The sequence below is a fragment of the Cottoperca gobio genome, unplaced genomic scaffold (genome assembly GCF_900634415.1).
Source record: "Cottoperca gobio unplaced genomic scaffold, fCotGob3.1 fCotGob3_215arrow_ctg1, whole genome shotgun sequence".
In the NCBI taxonomy this organism is placed as follows: domain Eukaryota; kingdom Metazoa; phylum Chordata; class Actinopteri; order Perciformes; family Bovichtidae; genus Cottoperca; species Cottoperca gobio.
Window position 1 is genome coordinate 21,517 of NW_021166850.1, and position 27,647 is coordinate 49,163.

General features: G+C 43.7%; 1 protein-coding gene and 1 long non-coding RNA gene across 3 annotated transcripts; both read left to right on the forward strand.

Moving 5' to 3' along the window:
* Nucleotides 1-4,176: 4,176 nt before the first annotated feature.
* On the forward strand, nucleotides 4,177-7,290 carry LOC115004899 (uncharacterized). The gene is made up of 3 exons (XR_003831890.1): nucleotides 4,177-4,253; nucleotides 4,451-4,492; nucleotides 7,026-7,290. It is a non-coding gene; the product is annotated as an uncharacterized LOC115004899 (long non-coding RNA).
* A 566-nt stretch (nucleotides 7,291-7,856) lies between these two features.
* LOC115004898 (cyclic nucleotide-gated cation channel beta-1-like) lies at nucleotides 7,857-27,411 on the forward strand. Of its 2 annotated transcripts, XM_029426631.1 has the most exons (19): nucleotides 7,857-7,919; nucleotides 8,209-8,634; nucleotides 9,169-9,271; nucleotides 17,792-17,887; nucleotides 17,982-18,130; nucleotides 18,579-18,839; nucleotides 19,561-19,769; nucleotides 19,849-19,899; nucleotides 20,626-20,712; nucleotides 20,793-20,857; nucleotides 21,314-21,436; nucleotides 22,702-22,843; nucleotides 22,972-23,131; nucleotides 24,033-24,130; nucleotides 24,465-24,548; nucleotides 24,686-24,804; nucleotides 25,668-25,814; nucleotides 26,542-26,728; nucleotides 27,103-27,411. In XM_029426631.1, the coding sequence occupies exons 2-19, from the start codon at nucleotides 8,604-8,606 to the stop codon at nucleotides 27,301-27,303; spliced, it is 2,313 nt and encodes a 770-aa protein (XP_029282491.1). In that variant the 5' UTR covers nucleotides 7,857-7,919; nucleotides 8,209-8,603; the 3' UTR covers nucleotides 27,304-27,411. The 2 variants fall into 2 exon arrangements, with proteins under 2 accessions (XP_029282491.1, XP_029282490.1); XM_029426630.1 differs by having other exon boundaries at nucleotides 7,916-8,634.
* The last annotated feature ends 236 nt before the right edge of the window (nucleotides 27,412-27,647 follow it).

Sequence of the window (27,647 nt, forward strand, 5' to 3'; positions counted from 1 at the left end):
TTTTGTATGTAAGTTATCTGTAACGTAGGACTTATCGTATGTGACATACTTAACGTATGTGACATGCTTAACGTACGTGACATACTTAACATACGTGACATATTTAATGTGCGTGAGTTATATATGGAGTTTAGTTCCTATTTTTAACCGAAACCACAAGTTTTGTTTGAATTCACAATGTTGACCTTCTTGTTTAAAACCGTTTAATTTCCCTCAGTGGCAAATGAGCTGTTCTGTCTGTTACGCATGAGGAGTGTTGCGTACATCATGATACTGGATGATATTTAAAATACTCTGGTAGAGACAGTTAGCATAGCGTTGGCTCTGCTAGCTGTTCGTAGACGTCTCATCACAAATAGCATAATGTCAGATATTCCTGCAGTTTGTATGTGATTTGTTGTGTGACAGTATGATGGGATGGATCGTCACTGAGATTGAACGCATGTTGCCTCAGCCTGTTCTGAAGCAGGTGAGTCGCTGCAGCAGGATTCATCTCGTACATTTAGAACCAGGTCAGACAGCAAAGCAAACATTTAGTGGTCTGATGAACAGTGAGGATCACAGAGGACGTCTCCTGCTCGGCCTCGCAGTGACTTAGAGTTCAGGTTCTTTTACTTCTAATCCTTCAGGAGCTCTCAGATCTTCTTCTGCTGGCTTTTTAAACCAGCTTTTTTAAAACTATGCTCCAAAATGATGTATTTATACAGCACATACAAGTGCTTTTCAAAAAACATGAAAGCATTAAGACATAGTGCAAAAGAAAAATATTATAAAATGACACAATTTATTGCAATTAAAAAGTAAATAAAGTGTCAAGACAATAGAATAAAAACGAGCTAAAGTAGAATAAGACATAATAAAAGTTAAAGATTTGTGTAAGATATGAATAGTTATTTTGATTTAATAAACAGAGTTTTATATATATATATATATATATATATATAGATGATATATATATATATATCTATATATATATATATATATATATATATATATATATATATATATATATATATATATAGATATAGATATAGATCTAGTATATATATAGAGAGATAGAGATATTAGATATCTAGATAGAGTAGAGAGAGAGAGAGAGAGAGAGAGATAGAGAGATATAGAGGAGAGAGAGAGAGAGAGAGAGAGAGAGATATAGAGAGCGATAGAGAGAGAGAGAGTAGAGAGGAGAGAGAGAGAGAGAAGAGAGATAGAGAGATATTATATATACACATATATATATATATATATATATATATATATATATATATATATACATACATCTATATATATATATACACATATACACACATTTGCTCTTTTTTTGTAAAGCACTTTGAGCGGCATCTCTTGTATGAAAAGTGTTTTTATTATTATATTATCACTGAATATGATGATATCTGTTCTCATGCAGGACGCAGGCAGTGACGAGGTGCAGAACAGTGAGTAAAGCTTCTCCACAGCTCACACTAATACATTTAATACTTTAAAACGTTAGAGTTCCTCTGATATCTGAGTATTAATATAAAGATACAGATACAGGTGATTCTAGATACGAGTAAACTCATATTAGGAAGAGAACGTGAAGTTAGGCCGAAGCAGATGTTATGTTGTGACTCAACATTTAAATATTCTGTAAGAACATTGTGCATCCTTTGGACCTATTTACTGTTAGAAACTTCTTTATTAAAACTGTCTGTGAGCGACTGTGGTCTGAACACATTTCCTGTGACTACTTCATAATAAAAGTCACTTAAATGATTTTATTGTGAAGCTGCAGCAGGAGGAAGTCTTCATACAGCATTATCAGTTAGTAAAACTGCAAATATATAAATATTGTAATACTTCCATCAGTGGGTCAAGCTTACCTTCGTGTGATAGAACTTTACAAACATTTATTTAAATTAAACCTTCCAGTTCGGCCTCTTTAATGAACAATTTTACTTTTGTTTACTTCCAGGGCTGACATATTGAAGCTTAATGTAAAAACACTTTACAGCAGCTGAGAATCAGGTTTTTGTTTAGTGTCGCGCAGCGTGTCCGTACAGGTGACGCCTGCTGGGTTCCAGGTGCATTGATGAACTGATTGATTGGTTGATGGGGTTTCCAGCTGTGTGTTGATTGGCAGGGTTGGTGTCAGTAGTGAGGCGGACTCTAACCGGGCTGCTCTTCTCCTTCTGTTTCAGGGGGGAAAGGCGGAAAGAGCCCCTTAAAATAAAGGAGAAGGAAGATCAGTTTGACTCTGACAGCAGCAGACACTTTAAGTGAAGGACAGACAGGCAGACGTTTGTACACACTGACGAGCTGCTGCACAAGTAATGTTTCTTTACCAACTGAAGAAGCTACAGATCAGGACGCTGATCGTCTGACATTACTTTCATTAGTTTAGTATTTGACAGTGTGATATCTAAATCTCACAGATCCATTATGCCAGTAGGTCTTCTTTGGACCCGCCCTGTTTAATAATCCACGCTGCAGTAAAGTAACCACAGGACACATTGAAGCAGCGATTTATTCTGCCGTCTGCATTTATACGGACTCACATTAAACTATTAGACGCAGATCTGGACTCACAGTTCAGGACCAAGTTTTGCTTTTTTTACAGGCTTTTGCTGATATAAAGAATTGAAACTCGTTAGAACATTTTGCTGTTTGTTTATGAAAATAAAGAAATGGAGGAAAAATAAAAGTGCTTTGTCGAGTGTTTCTGTTGTTGCTGAATCTGAAAGTGAAGGAAATCAATCAATCAATCAATCAATGCATCTATCAAACAATTAAATGTCCAGACGAGTGTATTGTGTATGTGTGTATATAAATATCAACAGAGTTTACGTTGCGTTTATTTTGACCAATTTTCATTAATCTTTAAGATTCAAACAGATAAATTCATGAAAATAAAAGTTTGTACATCTTCTTGAATTGATTTAAAAGTTTTATATCCAAACCATTTCAACAAATTGAAATACACTTTTCAAAGCGGTACGAACGCAAAGGTTTTGTCATTAAATTCTTAATGATTTAATAAATGATATACGAGCCGAGTCAGAATATAGACAACATATCCAGAACCATCAGCTCTCTATTATCCGTGACATGAATTTATAATTGTTGATATGTGTTAGGGCACGCACACACACACACACACACACACACACATTATATATATATATATACATATGTAGATAATCCTCAGTCCTGCTCTTCCTGCCATGCGGCGTTCAGTCAGCATCGTACAGGAGAAGACCGACCTGGTGCTGGAGGACGTGGGACAGGACGAGGACAAGGAGGACAAGCAGACGGAGAAGAAGGTGAGAAAGAAGTTACAGAACAACATGCACAAGTTATTATTTCATGACCATGTCCACAATCCCTTACTGTACTCCTGTAAACATACATGGATTCTGACATTCATGTTAACCAGACTATGGAAAGTGCAAAGTGCTGTGGTACCAGATAAGTCCCATGGTACTGTGGGGAAGGGTACTACAGTAGTTGCAGAGAAGGTACTATAGCACTTCGGATACAAGAGTGCTGTGCTAGTAGTACCCCACAGACTGCTGTGGGGATCTATGTGGTACCAGGACAAGTCCCATGGTAGCATCAGGACACCTCGAAGGGTAACGGCGTTGTACCGTGGTACGTAGGTACCTTGGTACCGTAAAGGGTACCATGGCAATAATGGCAACAATGCTATGATATTTCAAAAGGTACTAGAATAGTACGCGACAGAGATTTCTTACACGTGAAGATATTGAAAGTGAGAACTCTCTTTGTGGTTGCAGACAGAAGATGCAGAGACCCAGATGGATCAATGCTCTCCACCAATGGACAGCATCGAGAAGGAGGCTGCAGAGGGTCCGACTCACATGGAGGAAAGGTAAGCAAGCGACTCCCTCTGCCTAATTTACTCTATTTTCCTTTTTTTATGCTCTTCTCTTTTTCTGTGCACTAGAGACAAAGTGAGATATCTCAGCGGCTAAAGGCCTTTGTTGTTGTAGGATGTCATAACATTTGTAGCTTTTACGGGGACACTAGCAAGGCTTGCAGGCTGGATTTAGTTTTTCTTTTGTCTTTAATAGCGTAAGTTTCTTGAGTTTTAGTGATTCCCTGTTGTACAGACTGCGGCAGGATCTTCTGGAGGCGGCCCGCATCGCAGAGGAGATCGCCAGGAAGGCAGCGGAGGATGCAGTCCGACAGCTGGAGGTGGAGCATTCGGCTAAGATCGTTATAGAAACGCTGCCAGAGTCCAACGAGCAGTAAGTCACAGAACAGCACATGCACTAGACACATAACCCTGCATCTCAGGAACTAACGAGAAAGACCTTTCTTTTGAGCTAGTATTTATTTAATTAATGCCCTTTAGCTTAGTTGAAATGGAATAGTCTTTTAGAACACATGATACTTGCAGTCAAGCACACATCAAACACACTGTCCTGCTGTTTGTTCTCAACAGACTGCCCAATATCCAGGAGGAGGAAAACGAGGACGACCCAGAGTAAGTCCATCTTCATGAGACACACACCACCACCTGCTGCTCACATACTCCTGAAACTGATATGGGCGAGTCAGAACTCGGCACTGATTGGATAGGCTTACCTTACTTACGTACTTTATGTTGCATATTACTCTCATTTGGCATCAATTTGTACTGGATCTAAAAGGTACAGAACTTCTCTTCTCATCTGACTCTAAGGTGTTAGACTCAGAGGGTTTTATGTTGAAGTATAACTTTAATGGACTCAATTTCGTTGGAGGAAGTGTTTTGTGTTTGGTCGTTTGAACCAACTGAACTGAATCACTTCCTGAAGCAATCCGTTCGTTAGGTAAAGGCTTGCCCCTGCAAAAAGATGGAGGGGCGCTCTCATACGTGTTATGAATCTGTAGACCATCACCAACTTTAATATAATTACATTACGTCATCCTCTTATGGCGTTCTGTAAGATGTCATTATATGTTGGTATGGGTTGCGTACTGCCTGTGCATAAGCTTCCTCTAAGAGGTATTAACTTGGTATGATCAGATATACTAAGCTTTTTAGAGTGAGCTGAAGTCCTGCCCTGTTCCAGAATAATATCTTAATATAGGGTGTCGGTCAAAACTGGACTCTCTCGATTCCTCGGCTGCACCTACAGATCCCTCATGAAAATCACAAAGAGATGATTTACTGGCGTAGATGGACAGTTTTCAGAGGACTGTCTTCATAATCCCAAGATATCCTGGGTTCATCGGCTTCTCTTCTTCCTCAAAACAAATATAGATCGGATGAAATTCTAATGACTCCACAACCAGTAAGGAATAGTCCCGATGGTCCTTTCTAGCTCCCTAGAATGCGTTCCTGACTTTCAAGTCCTCTTTTATCATTTTTGTCGTATTGTCCAGGGATGTCAACCAAAGCAGACAAACAATATGTGGAATACTTTTCCATAAGTATCACTCTTCGGCAAATATGGAAGAGAAGTTGATTTAGTGCAGGAGTACCGAGAGCTTTATGATCTGTCCAGTGTTTTCTTTATATCCATAGGTTAGAAATTTCACACGATCATTAGCATCCTCTGCTTTGGTGTTTCACCGAGTGCAGGGCTCACTGTAGCCTTTCCACACACACAGAAGAGACAGAAACAGAGTTTCCCAGAGGAAAACACTGCTAACACTAAAATAACTCCTGGAAGAAGATCAGATGGTACCTGCCTCCACGCCTATAAAGGTTGGCCCCCTTGCGCCCGGCCGACGCAGCTCGCGTTTTTTTGCCGGTAAAAGACGCGGCATGTGTCCCAGGCGTAAGACCGGCATGCCTGTTTCAGTACCCGGTCTTATGATGAAGGACACACCAGAGTCCACCAAAGTGCAATGGTCTGATACCAGGTTTTAACACTGACACTCAGAACCAAAGTAGGTCAAAGTGTTATTATATATTGTAGTTGTATCTTTGTTGAAATGACAAGGTGTTGAAGTTCTTGTCAAGTTGTCCATTTATCTTAGCTTAGCTTTCCTAGCGCTAGGTTAGCTTGGATCTAGGGCGGGACTTTTGTTCTAAATAGTTTCTTTATGTCCAAACATGCAAAAGCTTTGCACAGTGTTTCCTTGTGGTTACATTTATTTTTTGTTGCTTTTTGACAACTTTTCTTCTATGAATCAGGACAGACTTCAGAAGGTAGGTCAGCTTAACAGTTTATCACCACACAGAATGTTGAATGTGTATGTTCTGCTCAATCCTGTTTCATGGACAATTTTAATTTAACCTTAACTTCCAAATCTTTTTCAAGTCAAGCCATTTATTTAAAAATCACAATATCACAAATCAAAGGGCTCAGTTAGTTGTTGCTACAACACCTCCATATGGTCAACACGTAAGAGGTTAAACATTGTTTGAGTCCACCTGATGGAGTGCAATATTCTCTTTAGCCTGTTTTTGGTCTCCACCACCAAAGAATATCTCTTTAGCTGCTAAATGCTCCACTATGTTCACCAGCGAGTCTCTAACTGTTTGCTGCTGAGCAGGAAGTGTTTCAACCTTATGCTACTTCCTGTATTGGCTAATGACACTGAATGAAGATGGGATTTAACAACAGGACGTTGGATCTTGCAGGACACTTCGTACCAGCCTTTAAACTTCACTGATCTCCTCCTGTAGTCCAGCACGCAGGCACCAGTGTGAGAAAACCTTTGTCCATTAAGCCGTTTGTCCTTCTACATGGAGTGGCATAAAACATCGCACAGACATTCAGGGTTCCCTGCTCACTCTCAGGTCCCTCGGGATATTTCTCAAGCCACCATTTAGCATTTGTGGGACGAACAGAAAATATGTTTACCCTAAAGAATTGTGTTGGAACAAAAATGCTCTGAAATGTCCTGAACATCACAGACCTTGTCTACAGCAAATGTGCATTCTTTGCCTCCATCTTGATCTTTTTGTTTACTTGTATTCGTAACCTGCTGTATATAAACACACCTCGACATGTTAGTCCCAACACCAAGGATACCAGAGGAGGACTCATGTTCAGGGGGTTTATTGTGCCTTTCTTCACCAGGAGCCTGATGGACGTCCGTCTGGCTGAAGACGACGTCACTCCTTCATCAACAGACGTGGAGCCAGCATCGGAGAGGAGAGACCCGGAGAGTCCGATCCCCCAAACAATCACCCAACAACCAGAGTCACAAGCTGGAGAAAGCACCGTCACAGATCAGGTGAAAGTCTTTACATCCTGCAACATCCTCGTTCCATGTTTCTCATCGACAGCACAACAATTAAAGCATCATTTGGGTTTAATACAACTCGGGCTCTTATTTTATTTCTTTTCCATCAGTAATAATAACACTGTGTTGTTACAGACCTTTCAGGAGTGCTCAAAGGTTTTACATCCAGATAAAAAGGTTTAGAGCAGTTTGGACACCTTAACTATCTCTGAGTGTAAACTGACTGGTGACATGTTTTATGGATATTTCCCTTTATATTCAACACATAACAACAAGAGTAGAACAGCTGATCAACTGCACATCAACACAAACAGTGATGCAGTAAAACTGCAGGAGGTTTGTGTCAAACCATGAATTCTGGTTATTTCCTCGGTGTGACATCACACATCACTTTCACTCTTGTTTTCAGGAACCTTTCATAGAATTCTTCGTATTATGTGTTTTTTGGGGAATCTTTAAGAATCATACATATTTAATAGCTTAACAGATAAACTGGATGAACTTCCAACACTTAAGAAATGTCCTAAAATAACTCCTGTAACAACAAACTGTTGTGATCAGCGTCCTCAGCTTCCACTTCTAAAAACCGTTTGGTAGAAATAAATAGAGAATAAGGTGTGATGCTTGATGAAGACGAAGTCAGTCGTTCTGATTACAACGTGTGGAGACAACTTAAATCTTCTCTTTCTTCTTCTCTCAGGTCGACGCAGCAGAAGGTGGATGTGGAGGTGAGAGCAGAACACTTCTGATTCCAGGAACATGAATATCCTGTAACATGTGTTTCCTGCTGCCATGTATCAGCATCTCAAGGTCTCTTATCAGCTCCGGAAATACATTTATTTATTTTTCAGAAATAAAGTGCAGTCTCACTTTAAACAGCGAGCGGGACTGATGGGGTTAAAGGAACAAAGAGAATCTTTCGACTTGTTATTTAATATTTATGAGTTTATATTTAAGAGTTTCTTGGTCTCTGTCTACGTTACGAATCGTCTTTGACTCGACTGTTTCTCCGTCCAGTTCCCGACATTTGCACTCCGATAAAGAGCTTTCTGCTTGGACTCCCGTACGCTGCTGAGTGTCTGGAGAGCTGCAGGAAGCTGATACACGACCACCACCTCACCCTTCCCAAACTGTCCATGCCGACCCCGCCGCCGGAGCTCGCCCAGCTGACCCAGCAGCTAGCGCAGCTAGCGCAGCTCTCCACGCAGGCGCACCACTGCTGCACGAGCATCGCCAGACGCTTCACGTGCCTTAACTCCAACTCCCAGCATCCTCAGCAGCCTTAACCCCGCCCTCCTCCTCCACACCCTTTAGAGTAACCTTATAGAACCTGATTGCAAGTAGATGGAGACCTTTAAAGTGCCAAAAAGCCCCTCTGCATCCACAACATCCTCCTCATCATCGCTCCCATCATGCTCTGCAGCTTCGCTTCACCGCCAGCAGGTGATCTAACAGGAAGTGTGTTTGTGCTGCTGTGCACTGATCCCCCTGCTTCAGAAACACTGAAACACTACAGCAGAAACAGCTTTACGGTCCAGTGCAGCAAACTAAAGAAATGCCTTTACACATAGAAATATTTTCCACAAAGTATTTAAGCCTGAAGAAAGTGAGAGGAAAGCTTCACACTGTGAGCAGCTCTGCAGAATCAGTTTCAGGTCAACGATGGGTCCCGGGGACAGTTTAAATCACGACCATATCTGGGAGTAAAGCTGTCCAGTGACGTCACCATGTTGTCAAATCTCAAGATCATTCTTAATAGATTTAAATGTAATTGAACCTAAACACATTTAGTTTCAGAGCTCACAGTCTTCATTAGATCAGTTTGTGTTTTGTTCATTGATAAATAAAAGACATTACTTTGACAATTTAAAGCTTTTATAACTGACATATTTTAATAAGCAAGATGAATACAGAACACCACATATGTCCAACATTTGTTCCCTCTATTTAATTAAATTGTTCCCACCTGCGCTGTAGGTCTGGGTGGAGCTGCGGTGCTGAGGGTGGAGACTGGAAGAAGCCTGAACATCCCCCAAATTATCACAACACCAGAACCAGAGTTCAGAAGTCTGAGCGTCAGGTAACACCACCTGATGAATGCATCTTCATTATTAGTCTTTAATATTTCGTTTTCATGTCTTTACTGTCATTTGTTAATGTCATAATATTATATAATAATGAAAAACAATATATATACATAATATATATATATATATATATATATATATATATATATATTATGTATATATATATATATATATATATATATATATATATATATCTATATATATATATATATATATATATATATATATATAATATTATATATAATATATACTGTATTAATATGTATATATATATATATATATATATATATATATCACATCCACACATGTTGTCCTCTGCTGTCTGTCTGTCCTCCTGCTGTCTGTCTGTCCTCTGCTGTCTGTCTGTCTGTCCTCTGCTGTCTGTCTGTATATCTGTCCTCTGCTGTCTGTCCTCTGCTGTCTGTCTGTATATCTGTCCTCTGCTGTCTGTCTGTCCTCTGATGTCTGTCTGTCCTCTGCTGTCTGTCTGTCTGTACTCCTGCTGTCTGTCTGTCTGTCCTCTGATGTCTGTCTGTCCTCCTGCTGTCTGTCTGTCTGTCCTCTGATGTCTGTCGGTCCTCCTGCTGTCTTTCTGTCTGTCCTCCTGCTGTCTATCTGTCTGTCCTCTGATGTCTGTCTGTCCTCTGCTGTCTGTATGTCCTCTGCTGTCTGTCTGTCCTCCTGCTGTATGTCTGTCTGTCCTCTGATGTCTGTCTGTCCTCTGCTGTCTGTCTGTCTGTCTGTTCTCTGCTGTCTGTCTGTCTGTCTGTCCTCTGATGTCTGTCTGTCCTCTGCTGTCTGTCTGTCTGTCTGTTCTCTGCTGTCTGTCTGTCTGTCATCTGATGTCTGTCTGTCCTATGCTGTCTGTCTGTCCTCCTGCTGTCTGTCTGTCTGTCCTCTGCTGTCTGTCTGTCTGTCCTCTGATGTCTGTCTGTCCTCCTGCTGTATGTCTGTCCTCTGCTGTCTGTCTGTCCTCCTGCTGTCTGTCTGTCCTCTGCTGTCTGTCTGTATGTCTGTCCTCTGCTGTCTGTCTGTCCTCTGCTGTATGCCTGTCTGTCTTCTGCTGTCTGTCCTCTGCTGTCTGTCTGTATGTCCTCCTGCTGTCTGTCTATCCTCCTACTGTCTGTCCTCCTGCTGTCTGTCTGTCCTCCTGCTGTCTGTCCTCCTGATGTCTGTCTGTCTGTCCTCTTGCTGTCTGTCTGTCCTCCTGCTGTCTGTCTGTCCTCCTGCTGTCTGTCTGTCTGTCCTCCTGCTGTCTGTCTGTCCTCTGCTGTCTGTCTGTCCTCCTGCTGTCTGTCTGCCTGTCCTCCTGCTGTCTGTCTGTCCTCCTGCTGTCTGTCTTTCCTCCTGCTGTCTGTCTGGCTGTCCTCCTGCTGTCTGTCTGTCCTCTGCTGTCTGTCTGTCTGTACTCCTGCTGTCTATCTGTCTGTCCTCTGATGTCTGTCCGTCCTCTGCTGTCTGTCTGTATATCTATCCTCTGCTGTCTGTCTGTCCTCTGATGTCTGTCTGTCCTCTGCTGTCTGTCTGTATATCTGTCCTCTGCTGTCTGTCTGTCCTCTGAGGTCTGTCTGTCCTCTGCTGTCTGTCTGTCTGTCCTCCTGCTGTCTGTCTGTCTGTCTGTCCTCTGATGTCTGTCGGTCCTCCTGCTGTCTGTCTGTCTGTCCTCCTGCTGTCTATCTGTCTGTCCTCTGATGTCTGTCTGTCCTCTGCTGTCTGTCTGTCCTCCTGCTCTCTGTCTGTCTGTCCTCTGTTGTCTGTCTGTCCTCCTGCTGTATGTCTGTCTGTCCTCTGATGTCTGTCTGTCCTCTGCTGTCTGTCTGTCTGTCTGTCTGTCCTCTGATGTCTGTCTGTCCTCCTGCTGTATGTCTGTCTGTCCTCTGATGTCTGTCTGTCCTCTGCTGTCTGTCTGTCTGTCTGTCTGTCCTCTGATGTCTGTCTGTCCTCTGCTGTCTGTCTGTCTGTCCTCTGCTGTCTGTCTGTCCTCCTGCTGTCTGTCTGTCTGTCCTCCTGCTGTCTGTCTGTCTGTCCTCTGATGTCTGTCTGTCCTCCTGCTGTATGTCTGTCCTCTGCTGTCTGTCTGTCTGTCCTCCTGCTGTCTGTCCTCTGCTGTCTGTCTGTATGTCTGTCCTCTGCTGTCTGTCTGTCCTCTGCTGTATGCCTGTCTGTCCTCTGCTGTCTGTCTGTCATCTGCTGTCTGTCTGTATGTCCTCCTGCTGTCTGTCTGTCCTCCTCCTGCTGTATGTCCTCCTGCTGTCTGTCTGTCTGTCTCCTCCTCCTGCTGTCTGTCTGTCCTCCTGCTGTCTGTCTGTCCTCTGCTGTCTGTCTGTCCTCCTGCTGTCTGTCCTCCTGCTGTCTGTCCTCCTGCTGTCTGTCTGTCTGTCTGTCCTCCTGCTGTCTGTCTGTCCTCTGCTGTCTGTCTGTCCTCTGCTGTCTGTCTGTCCTCCTGATGTCTGTCCGTCCTCTGCTGTCTGTCTGTATATCTATCCTCTGCTGTCTGTCTGTCCTCTGATGTCTGTCTGTCCTCTGCTGTCTGTCTGTATATCTGTCCTCTGCTGTCTGTCTGTCCTCTGAGGTCTGTCTGTCCTCTGCTGTCTGTCTGTCCTCCTGCTGTCTGTCTGTCTGTCTGTCTGTCCTCTGATGTCTGTCGGTCCTCCTGCTGTCTGTCTGTCTGTCCTCCTGCTGTCTATCTGTCTGTCCTCTGATGTCTGTCTGTCCTCTGCTGTCTGTCTGTCCTCCTGCTCTCTGTCTGTCTGTCCTCTGCTGTCTGTCTGTCCTCCTGCTGTATGTCTGTCTGTCCTCTGATGTCTGTCTGTCCTCTGCTGTCTGTCTGTCTGTCTGTCTGTCCTCTGATGTCTGTCTGTCCTCCTGCTGTATGTCTGTCTGTCCTCTGATGTCTGTCTGTCCTCTGCTGTCTGTCTGTCTGTCTGTCCTCTGATGTCTGTCTGTCCTCTGCTGTCTGTCTGTCTGTCCTCTGCTGTCTGTCTGTCCTCCTGCTGTCTGTCTGTCTGTCCTCCTGCTGTCTGTCTGTCTGTCCTCTGATGTCTGTCTGTCCTCCTGCTGTATGTCTGTCCTCTGCTGTCTGTCTGTCTGTCCTCCTGCTGTCTGTCCTCTGCTGTCTGTCTGTATGTCTGTCCTCTGCTGTCTGTCTGTCCTCTGCTGTATGCCTGTCTGTCCTCTGCTGTCTGTCTGTCATCTGCTGTCTGTCTGTATGTCCTCCTGCTGTCTGTCTGTCCTCCTCCTGCTGTATGTCCTCCTGCTGTCTGTCTGTCTCCTCCTCCTGCTGTCTGTCTGTCCTCCTGCTGTCTGTCTGTCCTCTGCTGTCTGTCTGTCCTCCTGCTGTCTGTCCTCCTGCTGTCTGTCCTCCTGCTGTCTGTCTGTCTGTCTGTCCTCCTGCTGTCTGTCTGTCCTCTGCTGTCTGTCTGTCCTCTGCTGTCTGTCTGTCCTCCTGCTGTCTGTCTGTCCTCCTGCTGTCTGTCTGTCCTCCTGCTGTCTGTCTGTCCTCTGCTGTCTGTCTGTCCTCCTGCTGTCTGTCTGTCCTCCTGCTGTCTGTCTGTCCTCCTGCTGTCTGTCTTTCCTCCTGCTGTCTGTCTGTCCTCCTGCTGTCTGTCTGTCCTCCTGCTGTCTGTCCTCCTGCTGTCTGTCCTCCTGCTGTCTGTCTGTCCTCCTGCTGTCTGTCTGTCCTCTGCTGTCTGTCTGTCCTCCTGCTGTCTGTCTGTCCTCCTGCTGTCTGTCTGTCCTCCTGCTGTCTGTCTTTCCTCCTGCTGTCTGTCTGTCCTCCTGCTGTCTGTCTGTCCTCCTGCTGTCTGTCTGTCCTCTGCTGTCTGTCTATACTCCTGCTGTCTGTCTGTCCTCTGCTGTCTGTCTGTATGTCTGTCCTCTGCTGTCTGTCTGTCCTCTGCTGTATGCCTGTCTGTCCTCTGCTGTCTGTCTATACTCCTGCTGTCTGTCTGTCCTCCTGCTGTCTTTCTGTCTGTCCTCTGATGTCTGTCTGTCCTCTGCTGTCTGTCTGTATATCTGTCCTCTGCTGTCTGTCTGTCTTTTGATGTCTGTCTGTCCTCTGCTGTCTGTCTGTATATCTGTCCGCTGCTGTCTGTCTGTCCTCTGATGTCTGTCTGTCCTCTGCTGTCTGTCTGTCTGTCCTCCTGCTGTCTGTCTGTCTGTCTGTCCTCTGATGTCTGTCGGTCCTCCTGCTGTCTGTCTGTCTGTCTGTCCTCTGCTGTCTGTCTGTCTGTTCTCTGCTGTCTGTCTGTCTGTCCTCTGCTGTCTGTCTGTCTGTCCTCTGATGTCTGTCTGTCCTCCTGCTGTATGTCTGTCCTCTGCTGTCTGTCTGTCCTCCTGCTGTCTGTCTGTCCTCTGATGTCTGTCTGTCCTCTGCTGTCTGTCTGTCTGTCCTCTGCTGTCTGTCTGTCCTCCTGCTGTCTGTCTGTCTGTCTGTCCTCCTGCTGTCTGTCTGTCTGTCCTCTGCTGTCTGTCTGTCTGTCCTCTGATGTCTGTCTGTCCTCCTGCTGTATGTCTGTCCTCTGCTGTCTGTCTGTCCTCCTGCTGTCTGTCTGTCCTCTGCTGTCTGTCCTCTGCTGTCTGTCTGTCCTCCTGCTGTCTGTCTGTCTGTCCTCCTGCTGTCTGTCTGTCCTCTGCTGTCTGTCTGTCTGTACTCCTGCTGTCTGTCTGTCTGTCCTCTGATGTCTGTCTGTCCTCTGCTGTCTGTCTGTATATCTGTCCTCTGCTGTCTGTCTGTCCTCTGATGTCTGTCTGTCCTCTGCTGTCTGTCTGTATATCTGTCCTCTGCTGTCTGTCTGTCCTCTGATGTCTGTCTGTCCTCTGCTGTCTGTCTGTCTGTCCTCCTGCTGTCTGTCTCTCTGTCCTCTGATGTCTGTCGGTCCTCCTGCTGTCTGTCTGTCTGTCCTCCTGCTGTCTATCTGTCTGTCCTCTGATGTCTGTCTGTCCTCTGCTGTCTGTCTGTCCTCCTGCTCTCTGTCTGTCTGTGCTCTGATGTCTGTCTGTCCTCCTGCTGTATGTCTGTCTGTCCTCTGATGTCTGTCCTCTGCTGTCTGTCTGTCTGTTCTCTGCTGTCTGTCTGTCTGTCCTCTGATGTCTGTCTGTCCTCCTGCTGTCTGTCTGTCTGTCTGTCCTCTGCTGTCTGTCTGTCTGTCCTCTGATGTCTGTCTGTCCTCCTGCTGTATGTCTGTCCTCTGCTGTCTGTCTGTCCTGCTGCTGTCTGTCTGTCCTCTGCTGTCTGTCTGTATGTCTGTCCTCTGCTGTCTGTCTGTCCTCTGCTGTCTGTCTATACTCCTGCTGTCTGTCTGTCCTCCTGCTGTCTTTCTGTCTGTCCTCTGATGTCTGTCTGTCCTCTGCTGTCTGTCTGTATATCTGTCCTCTGCTGTCTGTCTGTCTTTTGATGTCTGTCTGTCCTCTGCTGTCTGTCTGTATATCTGTCCTCTGCTGTCTGTCTGTCCTCTGATGTCTGTCTGTCCTCTGCTGTCTGTCTGTCTATCTGTCCTCTGATGTCTGTCGGTCCTCCTGCTGTCTGTCTGTCTGTCTGTCCTCTGATGTCTGTCTGTCCTCTGCTGTCTGTCTGTCCTCCTGCTGTCTGTCTGTCTGTCCTCTGCTGTCTGTCTGTCCTCCTGCTGTATGTCTGTCTGTCCTCTGATGTCTGTCTGTCCTCTGCTGTCTGTCTGTCTGTTCTCTGCTGTCTGTCTGTCTGTCGTCTGATGTCTGTCTGTCCTCTGCTGTCTGTCTGTCTGTCCTCTGCTGTCTGTCTGTCCTCCTGCTGTCTGTCTGTCTGTCCTCCTGCTGTCTGTCTGTCTGTCTGTCCTCTGCTGTCTGTCTGTCCTCTGATGTCTGTCTGTCCTCCTGCTGTATGTCTGTCCTCTGTTGTCTGTCTGTCTGTCCTCCTGCTGTCTGTCCTCTGCTGTCTGTCTGTCTGTCCTCCTGCTGTCTGTCCTCTGCTGTCTGTCTGTCCTCCTGCTGTCTGTCTGTCCTCTGCTGTCTGTCTGTCTGTACTCCTGCTGTCTGTCTGTCTGTCCTCTGATGTCTGTCTGTCCTCTGCTGTCTGTCTGTATATCTGTCCTCTGCTGTCTGTCTATCCTCTGATGTCTGTCTGTCCTCTGCTGTCTGTCTGTATATCTGTCCTCTGCTGTCTGTCTGTCCTCTGATGTCTGTCTGTCCTCTGCTGTCTGTCTGTCTGTCCTCCTGCTGTCTGTCTGTCTGTCCTCTGATGTCTGTCGGTCCTCCTGCTGTCTGTCTGTCTGTCCTCCTGCTGTCTATCTGTCTGTCCTCTGATGTCTGTCTGTCCTCTGCTGTCTGTCTGTCCTCCTGCTCTCTGTCTGTCTGTGCTCTGCTGTCTGTCTGTCCTCCTGCTGTATGTCTGTCTGTCCTCTGATGTCTGTCCTCTGCTGTCTGTCTGTCTGTTCTCTGCTGTCTGTCTGTCTGTCCTCTGATGTCTGTCTGTCCTCTGCTGTCTGTCTGTCCTCTGCTGTCTGTCTGTCCTCCTGCTGTCTGTCTGTCCTCCTGCTGTCTGTCTGTCTGTCCTCTGCTGTCTGTCTGTCTGTCCTCTGATGTCTGTCTGTCCTCCTGCTGTATGTCTGTCCTCTGCTGTCTGTCTGTCTGTCCTCCTGCTGTCTGTCTGTCCTCTGCTGTCTGTCTGTATGTCTGTCCTCTGCTGTCTGTCTGTCCTCTGCTGTATGCCTGTCTGTCCTCTGCTGTCTGTCTGTCGTCTGCTGTCTGTCTGTATGTCCTCCTGCTGTCGGTCTGTCCTCCTCCTGCTGTCTGTCCTCCTGCTGTCTGTCTGTCTGTCTCCTCCTCCTGCTGTCTGTCTGTCCTCCTGCTGTCTGTCTGTCCTCTGCTGTCTGTCTGTCCTCCTGCTGTCTGTCTGTCCTCCTGCTGTCTGTCTTTCCTCCTGCTGTCTGTCCTCCTGCTGTCTGTCTTTCTTCTTGCTGTCTGTCTGTCCTCCTGCTGTCTGTCTTTCCTCCTGCTGTCTGTCTTTCTTCCTGCTGTCTGTCTGTCCTCCTGCTGTCTGTCTGTATATTTCTCCTCTGCTGTCTGTCTGTCCTCTGCTGTCTGTCTGTCCTCTGATGTCTGTCTGTCCTCTGCTGTCTGTCTGTCTGTCCTCCTGCTGTCTGTCTGTCTGTCCTCTGATGTCTGTCGGTCCTCCTGCTGTCTGTCTGTCTGTCCTCCTGCTGTCTATCTGTCTGTCCTCTGATGTCTGTCTGTCCTCTGTTGTCTGTCTGTCCTCCTGCTGTCTGTCTGTCTGTCTGTCTGTCCTCTGCTGTCTGTCTGTGCTCCTGCTGTATGTCTGTCTGTCCTCTGATGTCTGTCTGTCCTCTGCTGTCTGTCTGTCTGTTCTCTGCTGTCTGTCTGTCTGTCCTCTGATGTCTGTCTGTCCTCTGCTGTCTGTCTGTCTGTCCTCTGCTGTCTGTCTGTCCTCCTGCTGTCTGTCTGTCCTCTGCTGTCTGTCTGTCCTCTGATGTCTGTCTGTCCTCCTGCTGTATGTCTGTCCTCTGCTGTCTGTTTGTCTGTCTGTCCTCCTGCTGTCTGTCTGTCCTCTGCTGTCTGTCTGTATGTCTGTCCTCTGCTGTCTGTCTGTCCTCTGCTGTATGCCTGTCTGTCCTCTGCTGTCTGTCTGTCCTCTGCTGTCTGTCTGTATGTCCTCCTGCTGTCTGTCTGTCCTCCACCTGCTGTCTGTCCTCCTGCTGTCTGTCCTCCTGCTGTCTGTCTGTCTGTCCTCCTGCTGTCTGTCCTCCTGCTGTCTATCTGTCCTCCTGCTGTCTGTCTGTCCTCCTGCTGTCTGTCTGTCTGTCTGTCTGTCTGTCCTCTGCTGTCTGTCTGTTCTCCTGCTGTATGTCTGTCTGTCCTCTGATGTCTGTCTGTCCTCTGCTGTCTGTCTGTCTGTTCTCTGCTGTCTGTCTGTCTGTCCTCTGATGTCTGTCTGTCCTCTGCTGTCTGTCTGTCTGTCCTCTGCTGTCTGTCTGTCCTCCTGCTGTCTGTCTGTCCTCTGCTGTCTGTCTGTCCTCTGATGTCTGTCTGTCCTCCTGCTGTATGTCTGTCCTCTGCTGTCTGTTTGTCTGTCTGTCCTCCTGCTGTCTGTCTGTCCTCTGCTGTCTGTTTGTCTGTCTGTCCTCCTGCTGTCTGTCTGTCCTCTGCTGTCTGTCTGTATGTCTGTCCTCTGCTGTATGCCTGTCTGTCCTCTGCTGTCTGTCTGTCCTCTGCTGTCTGTCTGTATGTCCTCCTGCTGTCTGTCTGTCCTCCACCTGCTGTCTGTCCTCCTGCTGTCTGTCCTCCTGCTGTCTGTCTGTCTGTCCTCCTGCTGTCTGTCTGTCCTCTGCTGTCTGTCTGTCCTCCTGCTGTCTGTCTGTCCTCCTGCTGTCTGTCCTCCTGCTGTCTGTCCTCCTGCTGTCTATCTGTCCTCCTGCTGTCTGTCTGTCCTCCTGCTGTCTGTCTTTCTTCCTGCTGTCTGTCTGTCCTCCTGCTGTCTGTCTGTACTCCTGCTGTCTGTCTGTCCTCCTGCTGTCCCCCAGGGCTCAGGGCGATGTGTCTGCAGACGAGGACGATGATGAAGTGATGAAGGCCGGTCTGAAGAGCCGTCAGGGAGACCTGCTGACTGCAGACGACGAGTGAGAGAAATCACACACACACACACACACACACACTCTGTCCTCCACCTCTATCCCCTCCGTCCTCCGTGTTTACTGTCCTGCCGTCCTGCAGGAGGCGTCCTCCGTCAGCAGCCAGCGTCGGTAGCGTGGTGGTGCAGGACCGTCTGAGCGAGCTCGTCAGGCTGTTTAAAGGTCGAACTGAGCGGCAAAGAGAGCGGATGGTGGACCCGGACGAGTCGGAGGAAGAAAGTCCTTCAGCCTGTAAAGTCTTCGTCTCACTTCTTGTTTTTGTCAGCTGATTTAGTTTGAATATAAGTTTAGTTATATAAAGTTTTCCTCACATTTGAAACAGAAATATTTGTAAAAAATATATTTAATGTTGGTAACAATCTGTTTATATAGAATATAAATATATATATTTATTTATATATTTATATATATTTTTTTATATATATATATACATATATAAATATATATATTTATTTATATGTATCTATATATATATATATATATATATTTATATATTATAAATGTTGAATATAAATATAAACTTAAATGTTAAATTGAATAGAATGGAATTTAAGGAAAAGTGCATATTCATATTTCTTTCTTGTTTTCTGTTGAGTAATAATCACTTCAGATATTTATGTATCGTGTTTTATATAATATTTTATATAATATAATGTATAATTCTTTCTGACGTCTGCAGCCCCGAGCAAAGCTCCCCCCCCCCCTCCACCTCCACCAGAGGAGAAGAAGGACGAGGCGCCTCCAGCTGCAGAAAAAGAAGAAGAAGAAGAGGAGGAGGAGGAGGAGGAGGAGAAGAAGGAGTTTGTGCTCCCCTTTGAAATTCTGGGACGTCCAGTGAAACTTCCCAAACTTCCCAAACTTCCCAAACTTCCCCCGATGCCCGACTGGCTCCGGACCATCGTGGAGTATCGCTTCCCCTCCAGCATCGACCCGTTCACCGGTAAGCCTCATCTATATCTTATTATTGTTACTCAATGTCAAGATAGTTTTCTCACTGTTATAACTTATTAATACTGTGAGATATTAATCTCCTCATGATTAAGGGATAGCATTGTTGTAATTATTACAACATTTATTATGATTTTAAGACATAAGAATGTGAGAAATCACAGCATCACTTCAGTAATATCTCTACTATCTTTCTGTTTTTACAAGTCACAGCAAATATATTCAATATTTATATTCAAATTTATATTCTATATTTATATTCTATATTTATATTCTAATTTATATTCTATATTTATGTTCTATATTTATATTCTATATTTATATTCTATATTTATATTCTATATTTATGTTCTATATTTATATTCTATATTTATATTCTATATTTATATTCTAATTTATATTCTATATTTATGTTCTATATTTATATTCTATATTTATATTCTATATTTATATTCTAATTTATATTCTATATTTATATTCTATATTTATATTCTAATTTATATTCTATATTTATGTTCTATTCTATATTTTCCTTATATATATATATATTTATATATTATAATAATCTGAATCTGTAACTAAAGTCAGATAAAAGTAGTAAAAAGTAAAAAGTATTTCCTTCTGAGATGAAACAAAAATGGAAAATTCCAGTAAAGTTCCTCCAAACTGTCTGAAGTGAAGTCGTTGAGTAAATGTGCTGAGTTACTTCACAGATCTCATCTACGTCCTCTGGCTCTTCTGCGTTGTGATGGCGTGGAACTGGAACATGTGGTTGATCCCCGTCCGCTGGGCGTTCCCCTACCAGACCGCCGACAACCTCCACCTGTGGCTGCTGATGGACTACACCTGCGACTTCATCTACATCGCCGACATCCTCGTCTTCCAGCCGCGGCTGCAGTTCGTCCGTGGAGGAGACATCGTGGTCAGTGGCGGCAACAGAAATAAAACAGAAACCGAGTTTTGATTTGACTTCTTTTAACCTGGAACTCTTTTTATTTCAGTGTAATAAAAAGGACATGAGAGAAAACTACATGACCACGGAGAGGTTCAAGGTCAGACCATAAACATCGTAAACATTATGCTCCACAGTTACAGACTTCTCATGTCTTTGTCTCGTCAGTGTGGATTACATTCTTAATTATCTCTAATTTATAACTTCATCAGGCTGTTCAAATAAAATACAACGATGACTAAATGTTTAAATAAATACAAACTTAAATGACAAAGAAAGATGGCCGTGTTGGGCGGGAAATGTAAGACGTCCTCTGACAGAAAGACGTTTAGTGGGCGCGTCTTCTGATTATAGGAACAAGTATTTGTTTTATAGATAAATGCTGGAAAATGTGTTTCTTTCGGGGGTTGGATCCATAGCTGGACCTACCTTATGATAATAATTATATTAATATATATTGGTCTTTTATGATCCATTGTCATGAGACTAAAGGTCACTCTGTCGAACGTTAGCCGCCTTTAGCTTCGTGGTGACGTGAGTCATGTGACCTTCTGTAGTTTGTTAGATTGTTAGATTTTCACTTCTGGAGATTATCCTGCTGAACACGTATCATAAACGTTCAGATTATTTTCTACAATAATCCAAATACCAAAGTTAAAATCTCGCCGACTGTTTGTCGAGGGAACCAGGGCGATGCTGCCTTCAGGGCCGGACTACAAAAACAGTTGCAAATTGCATCATAATCATCTCACTGAGTCCAAAGTTTTTTAATGATTATACATTAAATATAAGTATTTGAGATTTTAAATAAAAACTGTGTCTGCAGATGGACATCATCAGTCTGTTTCCCATGGAGATACTTTACCTTTTCACTGGAGTGAACTCTCTGCTGAGATTCCCCCGCATGCTGAAGGTCAGGATGTGTTTTACTTCATGCAGATGTTCGTTCTGTGTGTTGAAGATAAACTCTGACTCCTGTCTGTGCTCTCTCAGTACATGGTGTTCTTCGAGTTCAACGACAGAATGGAAGCTGTGATGAAGAAAGCGTACATCTACAGGTGAGGAGACACCTGAAAACATCTGTCACATACATGTTCCCTACCGACAGAGGACAGCCGACCAGAAACCGAGCGTGGTTCATTATTTTTTACTTTTTAATCTTTCATCATTTTGGTTTTGTTATTGTTCAGAAAGTTTTGTGACATTCAAGCATCACAAACAGAAAGAAATGAAAGCAACATAAAACAGGATGTCATCTGCATAGCTGTTGATAAGATAACAAGGACTTCATGTGTGGCATCTTTATTTTTAATATTTTGTTTTATTTGCAGTCTTTGTACTGCAGCTGCTGCACAACAGTTCCCTTCAGGATAATTAATGTACTATCTATCTTATCTATATATACATTAAAGGCAAAAGGGACCCAGAATAGATCCCTGAGGAAGTCCACATGTACTTATTTTAGTGCATGTGTTAGTGCGCATTAATGTCATGATGTTGTTGTTGTGTGTCAGGGTGATACGAACCTCCACCTACCTGCTGTACTCTCTGCACATCAACGCCTGTCTCTTCTACTGGGGCTCCGACTACGAAGGACTGGGATCCACCAAGTGGGTCTACAATGGAAAAGGCAACGCGTAAGAACCTATCACCATATTCTTAATGTCCATCAATGCTGATGTAGGTTTCTGAGTGTTTTCTACAAGAAAGAAAATGTTTTTAAAGAAGCAGAGAGTCAGACAGGCGGAGACGTTAAATGTCCCTGTGGAGTTGTGACCACTAGTAGTGCTATGTTAGCTAATGCTAATGTTGTTATGAGTGGAGCCTGTTTGTTCCGTGCGAGGGCATGAGCACGCGGGTGACGCAGTCATGCCGATCATTACACTTTACTGACCTACAACAAAACAACAAACTGACGCAAAACAGGCGATAGGCCGTGAATCACAAACTGAAACTCATAGTGTGAATGTGCTGTTTCCAAAGAATGCTCCTAAAACCTGAAGAACATCAAACATCACACATGATGTGAAGATCCACCCAGAATCATTCTGAATGTTTAAACACAAGCTGTTAACATGAGTTCTTCAGATTCAGTGGAACATTAGTGAGCATGGAAACAAAACAGTGAGTGTTGGTGTCACTGAATGCAAACATTAACTTTAATTCATTTACATGAGTAAATGAATAAGAAGGAGAAGTGTAGAATAATAGAATAATAGAATAATAAAATAAGAAGGGGAAGTGTAGAATAATAGAATAATTAAATAAGAAGGGGAAGTGTAGAATAATAGAATAATAAAATAAGAAGGGGAAGTGTAGAATAATAAAATAATAAAATAAGAAGGGGAAGTGTAGAATAATAGAATAATAAAATAAGAAGGGGAAGTGTAGAATAATAGAAAAATAAAATAATAAAATAAGAAGGGGAAGTGTAGAATAATAGAATAAGAAAATAAGAAGGTGAAGTGTAGAATAATAGAATAATAAAATAAGAAGGGGAAGTGTAGAATAATAAAATAATAAAATAAGAAGGGAAGTGTAGATAAATAATAATAAAATAAGAAGGTGAAGTGTTAGAATAATAGAATAATAAAATAATAGAATAATAAAATAAGAAGGGGAAGTGTAGATTAATAGAATAATAAAATAAGAAGGTGAAGTGTAGATTAATAGAATAATAAAATAAGAAGGTGAAGTGTAGAATAATAGAATAATAAAATAATAAAATAATAAGGTGATGTGTAGAATAATAGAATAATAAATAATAGAATAATAAAATAAGAAGGGGAAGTGTTAACATTTATTAAATAAAGACAACACATGGGCCTGTAAGTTGAATGTTTGCACCTGTGAGAATAATGTCCGTGTACATTAATACATCTCAGACACATTTTTCTTACAGTTATATCCGCTGTTACTATTTTGCCGTGAAGACGTTGATCACCATCGGAGGACTGCCGGACCCCACCACCGTCTTCGAGATCTGCTTCCAGCTCATCAACTACTTCGTCGGCGTCTTTGCGTTCTCCATCATGATCGGTCAGGTCCGTTACCGTCAACTGCTTTGCAGAGCGTTATAATAATATGTAGCATCACTTGTGCTTTACAGAATACAAAGTGAATACATTCTGTAACGATGTAGAAGATGAGATAAATGTACAAACTGTCTCAGATGAGAGACGTGGTCGGAGCCGCGACGGCCGGGGAGAACTACTACCGGGCGTGCATGGACAGCACCGTCAAATACATGAACTCCTACCACATCCCCGGAGACGTCCAGAACCGCATCAAGACCTGGTACGACTACACCTGGAAGAGCCAGGGCATGCTGGGTGAGCTGAACGAACAAATCTGACGCCAAACAAACTCCTCACGAAACAGATGAAGCTCATTCTCGTATAAACGTTTAACGATTCCTCGTATTTGATCAGATTATAAAAGACTTGAGGAAAGTGAAGATAGTTTTTCTTCAGCAGATAATAAAACTGCTAATATTCAGTGTGCAAGTTTAAAAAAGGTAAAAACAGATGAAATTTAAACTTTGTGTAACAGCGACGCTCAAACTTTACAGCATAGACAGCAATATATATTATAATGTCTTTAAACAATTATAATTATGTTGCTTCACATAATGCAAAGACATGATGACAACATTTTAAGACTCTATATAAATAGAATACAATAAAGAATATTATAATAGCTGTTTCTTCTGAATAAGCAGTTAATAGTTTACCTTTAATATAATATCACAATATTACAATTAATTTCCCTTCATATTTAGATGTAATGACCAGTTTACTTGTATTATATAAAAGTATTAATACACTGCATTAAAACTTAAAGTCCTGCTTACAACATTTTACTTGAATGAAAGAAATGCACAATATCAGCAATAACATATTTTGTAAATATCAAAAGTATTCAATAGTCATTGAATTATTAGTAATGATGTATTTACATATACTCAGTGTTTTAATGTCGTAGGTAGAGACGGGGCTCATTTTTAGTTGGCAGTAATGCAGCCGTCTATAAACGTAGTAAAAGTATACATTAACAAATCCTTTAAATACTCTAGTAAAGTATTCTGCAAGTAAGTACCTCTAAATGTAATGAAGTACTGCAGTTTAATGGGACTTACAAAAGCTGAGCGATACAGAACTCAACTTTGTCCCTGAACGTCTCGTGTTGTGTTCAGGTACATTCAGAGCATTGTAGATATTGTTTTCTCTGCAGATGAACAGGAGCTGCTGGTGCAACTTCCCACTAAGATGAGGATGGACATCGCTGTGGACGTCAACTACACCATCGTCAGTAAAGTCGCCCTGTTTCAGGTCAGCACGTGTTTAATGAGGCGGATTTCATAATTCTGCTTTTATTTATTAATTCCAGGGACATTTATTTCATAATTCTGCTTTATTCTATTGGAAGTGGAATTATGAAATAAATAAAAGCAATTCTTTGAAAAACGTCCTTTTTAAAATAAAACCTATGTATTGAACTACATTAACTCATATATACATTTATATTTATTTATTTCAGGATTTAGAGCTATATTCATTTCTATTTAATATTAAATGAATAAAATGGCAAACATGAATGTGTGTGTGTGTGTGTGTGTGTGTGTGTGTGTGTGTGTGTGTGTGTGTGTGTGTGTGTGTGTGTCAGGGCTGTGACAGACAAATGGTGTTCGACATGCTGACGAGGCTCAAATCTGTGGTCTACCTGCCCGAAGACTTCGTCTGTAAAAAGGTGAACACACACCTGTCCATGTTGACGAGCGCTGCAGCAGCACTGTGTGTTGACCTGTGTGTGTGTGTGTGTGTGTGTGTGTGTGTGTGTGTGTGTGTGTGTGTGTGTGTGTGTGTGTGTGTGTGTGTGTGTTGCAGGGGGAGATCGGGAGGGAGATGTACATCATCAAGCAGGGCGAGGTTCAGGTGGTGGGTGGCCCCGACCTGCAGACGGTGTTCGTCACCATCAGAGCCGGCTCGGTGTTCGGAGAGATCAGGTCAGAGCTGATTCCTGTCATCCTATTAACTCATTTACATCTTTACAGCATGGCGAAGCTTCTCAGAGGTCACGGCACAAACCCAGCGTGGAGTTTATACTTCAGACGATGTAGAAACAGTGTGAAGTCTCCCTGGTTCCTGCACTGAAACAGACGTTTTGATCATATAAGAAAAGTTCATGGTGCTTACACACTTTTATCAGTTTTTAAGCAAAACGCTAACGTTCACATGACTTCACTGAAGGCGGCTGATGTTCAGCGAGATGGCGTTTAATGTCCCACGACAACCTCTGTCGTCTCATTTAGACACTTGATAGCTTCACGGAGAAGCTTCAAAATTCTCCAGAGGGGTTTTTACTGACGTATTTTATGTTGTAGCACAAAACGTAGAAAGTATTTCAAGCTAGTGTTAGCCACAGAGTTCTTTAAACCCTGACCACAAGATAAAGAAACAGGAAGTGTAAACATGCTACACTACTGGGATTATAAACCAGAACATTAATCTAGAAAACAACCGTCACTGTGTTTAATATTACTTAGCCTATGCTAACTTGCTAATGTTAGCATTTCAATAAGCTAACAAGCTAAAATGTTAAATGCTAACCCTGAAATGTGCTAAGTGCTAAATGTTACATGCAGTATTATACATGAAGTACAAATGAATAACACAAAATAGAATCCTATAGTTAGCATAATAACTGTTGGGATGTTAACATGCTAACCCTTTTCATTTATTCAGTTTGTTGGTGTTTAATGAAGATTACAGCCTTGCAGGCTGCTAGCTTAGCTTCAGACTCTCCAGCACCGTAAATGTTTCAAGACCTTTCTCGACATTCCATTTTCTCTGTCCTGTGATTGGTCAGCTTGCTGGCGGGAGGCGGAGGGAACCGCCGTACGGCCAACGTAAAGGCGCACGGCTTCGCCAACCTCTTCATCCTGGATAAGAAGGACCTGGCAGAGATCCTGGTGCACTACCCAGAGTCCCAGAAACTCCTCCGTAAGAAGGCCAAGTAAGACCGAGTCCTGTCCCCCGGGCGCGTCCAATAAAACATATTAGTGCATAAATACCGGGAGAGAGGGAGTTCCACTGGCTTCTTAGAGAGCGCTCGTTTCCAAGTCGTCTACATAATGAACTGAGAAGCTAGAAAGGAAGATGGCCGCTGTCCTCCTCCCGTGTGATCTCCTGTCACTCCTGTCACTCCTGCTCAGGATTAGACTGTAATCTGCTCACAGGTGTCTCTACTTGAGAGAACGGGGTCAGTGCAGAGGAGCTGCTGCTGCAGACTGGATGTGTTGGAGCTGCTGTCGGTGTTGGTACGGGACCTCCCAGGATTTAATGTTTCTTTTGTTTTATCTACGCAAAGTCTCAGTTTGGCTGTTTGTGTAGAAAGTAAGGTTAAAAACATTCTTTCCATCGGCGGATTATGACAAAATTTGGCCCGGACATGCAAAAGGGTCCAACACCTCGGATCTGTAGGGGCAACAAACACAGACTTTATAGTTCATGAGACTCTTTGTGTCGTTGTTTCGTCATTAGCTGTTATTTTGAGTCTCTTTGTAGCTGCGTGTCTCTTTGAGGGACATTTTGTAGGTGAAGAACAGGAGGTCTCTGACACCTCGGACTCTCGCCCAGTGATTCTGAATCAGCAGTTTGTGGTTGTAGTTCTGCTCCTGGAGGAAATGTTTGTACTGCACGTCTTCCTGTAACCCGTCTCTGTGTCTCTGTGTATCTCTCAGGACGATGTTGACGAAGGACAAGAAGCCGGAGGAGAAGGTCAGAGGCAAAGAGGCGATGCAGGTCATCCCACCCAGACCGGACACCCCCAAAATGTTCAAGGCGGCGCTGAAGGTGACGCAGGAGGAAGGAATCCAGGGAACGTTCTCCATCCTGAGGAAAACCTACAAAGCATCTGACACAGCGGAGGTGAGACACTGCCCCCTGCTGGAGACCAGAGAACACACGTGGACATGTTTCATTGTCTTTAAGTTTCTTATTATTAAATTATTATGTAATATTATAATTCTCACGTTTAAAGTAGAAAAGGTTTCACACGTCTGCTAATGAGTTGCGTCGAGGAACATTTACAGAAATGTTGACTAATGAGCGTCGTCGATATAAATGAATAAAATATCAGGTGCATATTAATATTTACGCCTATAAAGGACATTACATGTGTTTAATACTGTTATTGCTCCTTCACTAGTGAATAACACTTTGATATGTTATTGTTCTGTGACATTAAGATTCATCCTCCCGTCTTGTCGTGTTCGCTCCCTCCATCTTTCTGTGTCCCCCAGGGTGTCCCCTCCATGGCCCCCCCTCGCTCTCCGATGCACCGGCGCTCTCCTATTCCTCGCGTTTTGGTTCAGGACGACCAAGACGTCGTGTCGGAGACCACCGACAGCTCAGTGATCATCAGGATGACGCCGCGGCAGCAGGGGGAGGAGCTGCTCACCGTGGAGGTGGCGCCCGGGGAGGGACAGCAGAAGGAGGAGTGAGTCCACAGCACAGATTTCCCAGAATGCCTTTCAGCAACCAGAGAAGAGACGCGGGTTTCAGATGGAGAGAGGACAACTAACCCCAGTGCATTCTGGTCTCTGCTTCTTCTTCTTCTCTGCATTTCCTCCGTGTTGTGAAACGTCCGTCCTGCTGTTTTTTGGCGCCTTTTGAATTTGTGCAGAAGAAAAACATAATTTAGTGAAAGTAGATGTGATGATGGCAGCTTGTTAGTGTTAGTCGGCTTTCACTCAAACGTAACGTGATGAACTGAACATCTTGAAATAGTACACAGCTGTAATCTGCTGCCTCAAAGCTACACGCTCTTCATACAGAGAACAAAAGA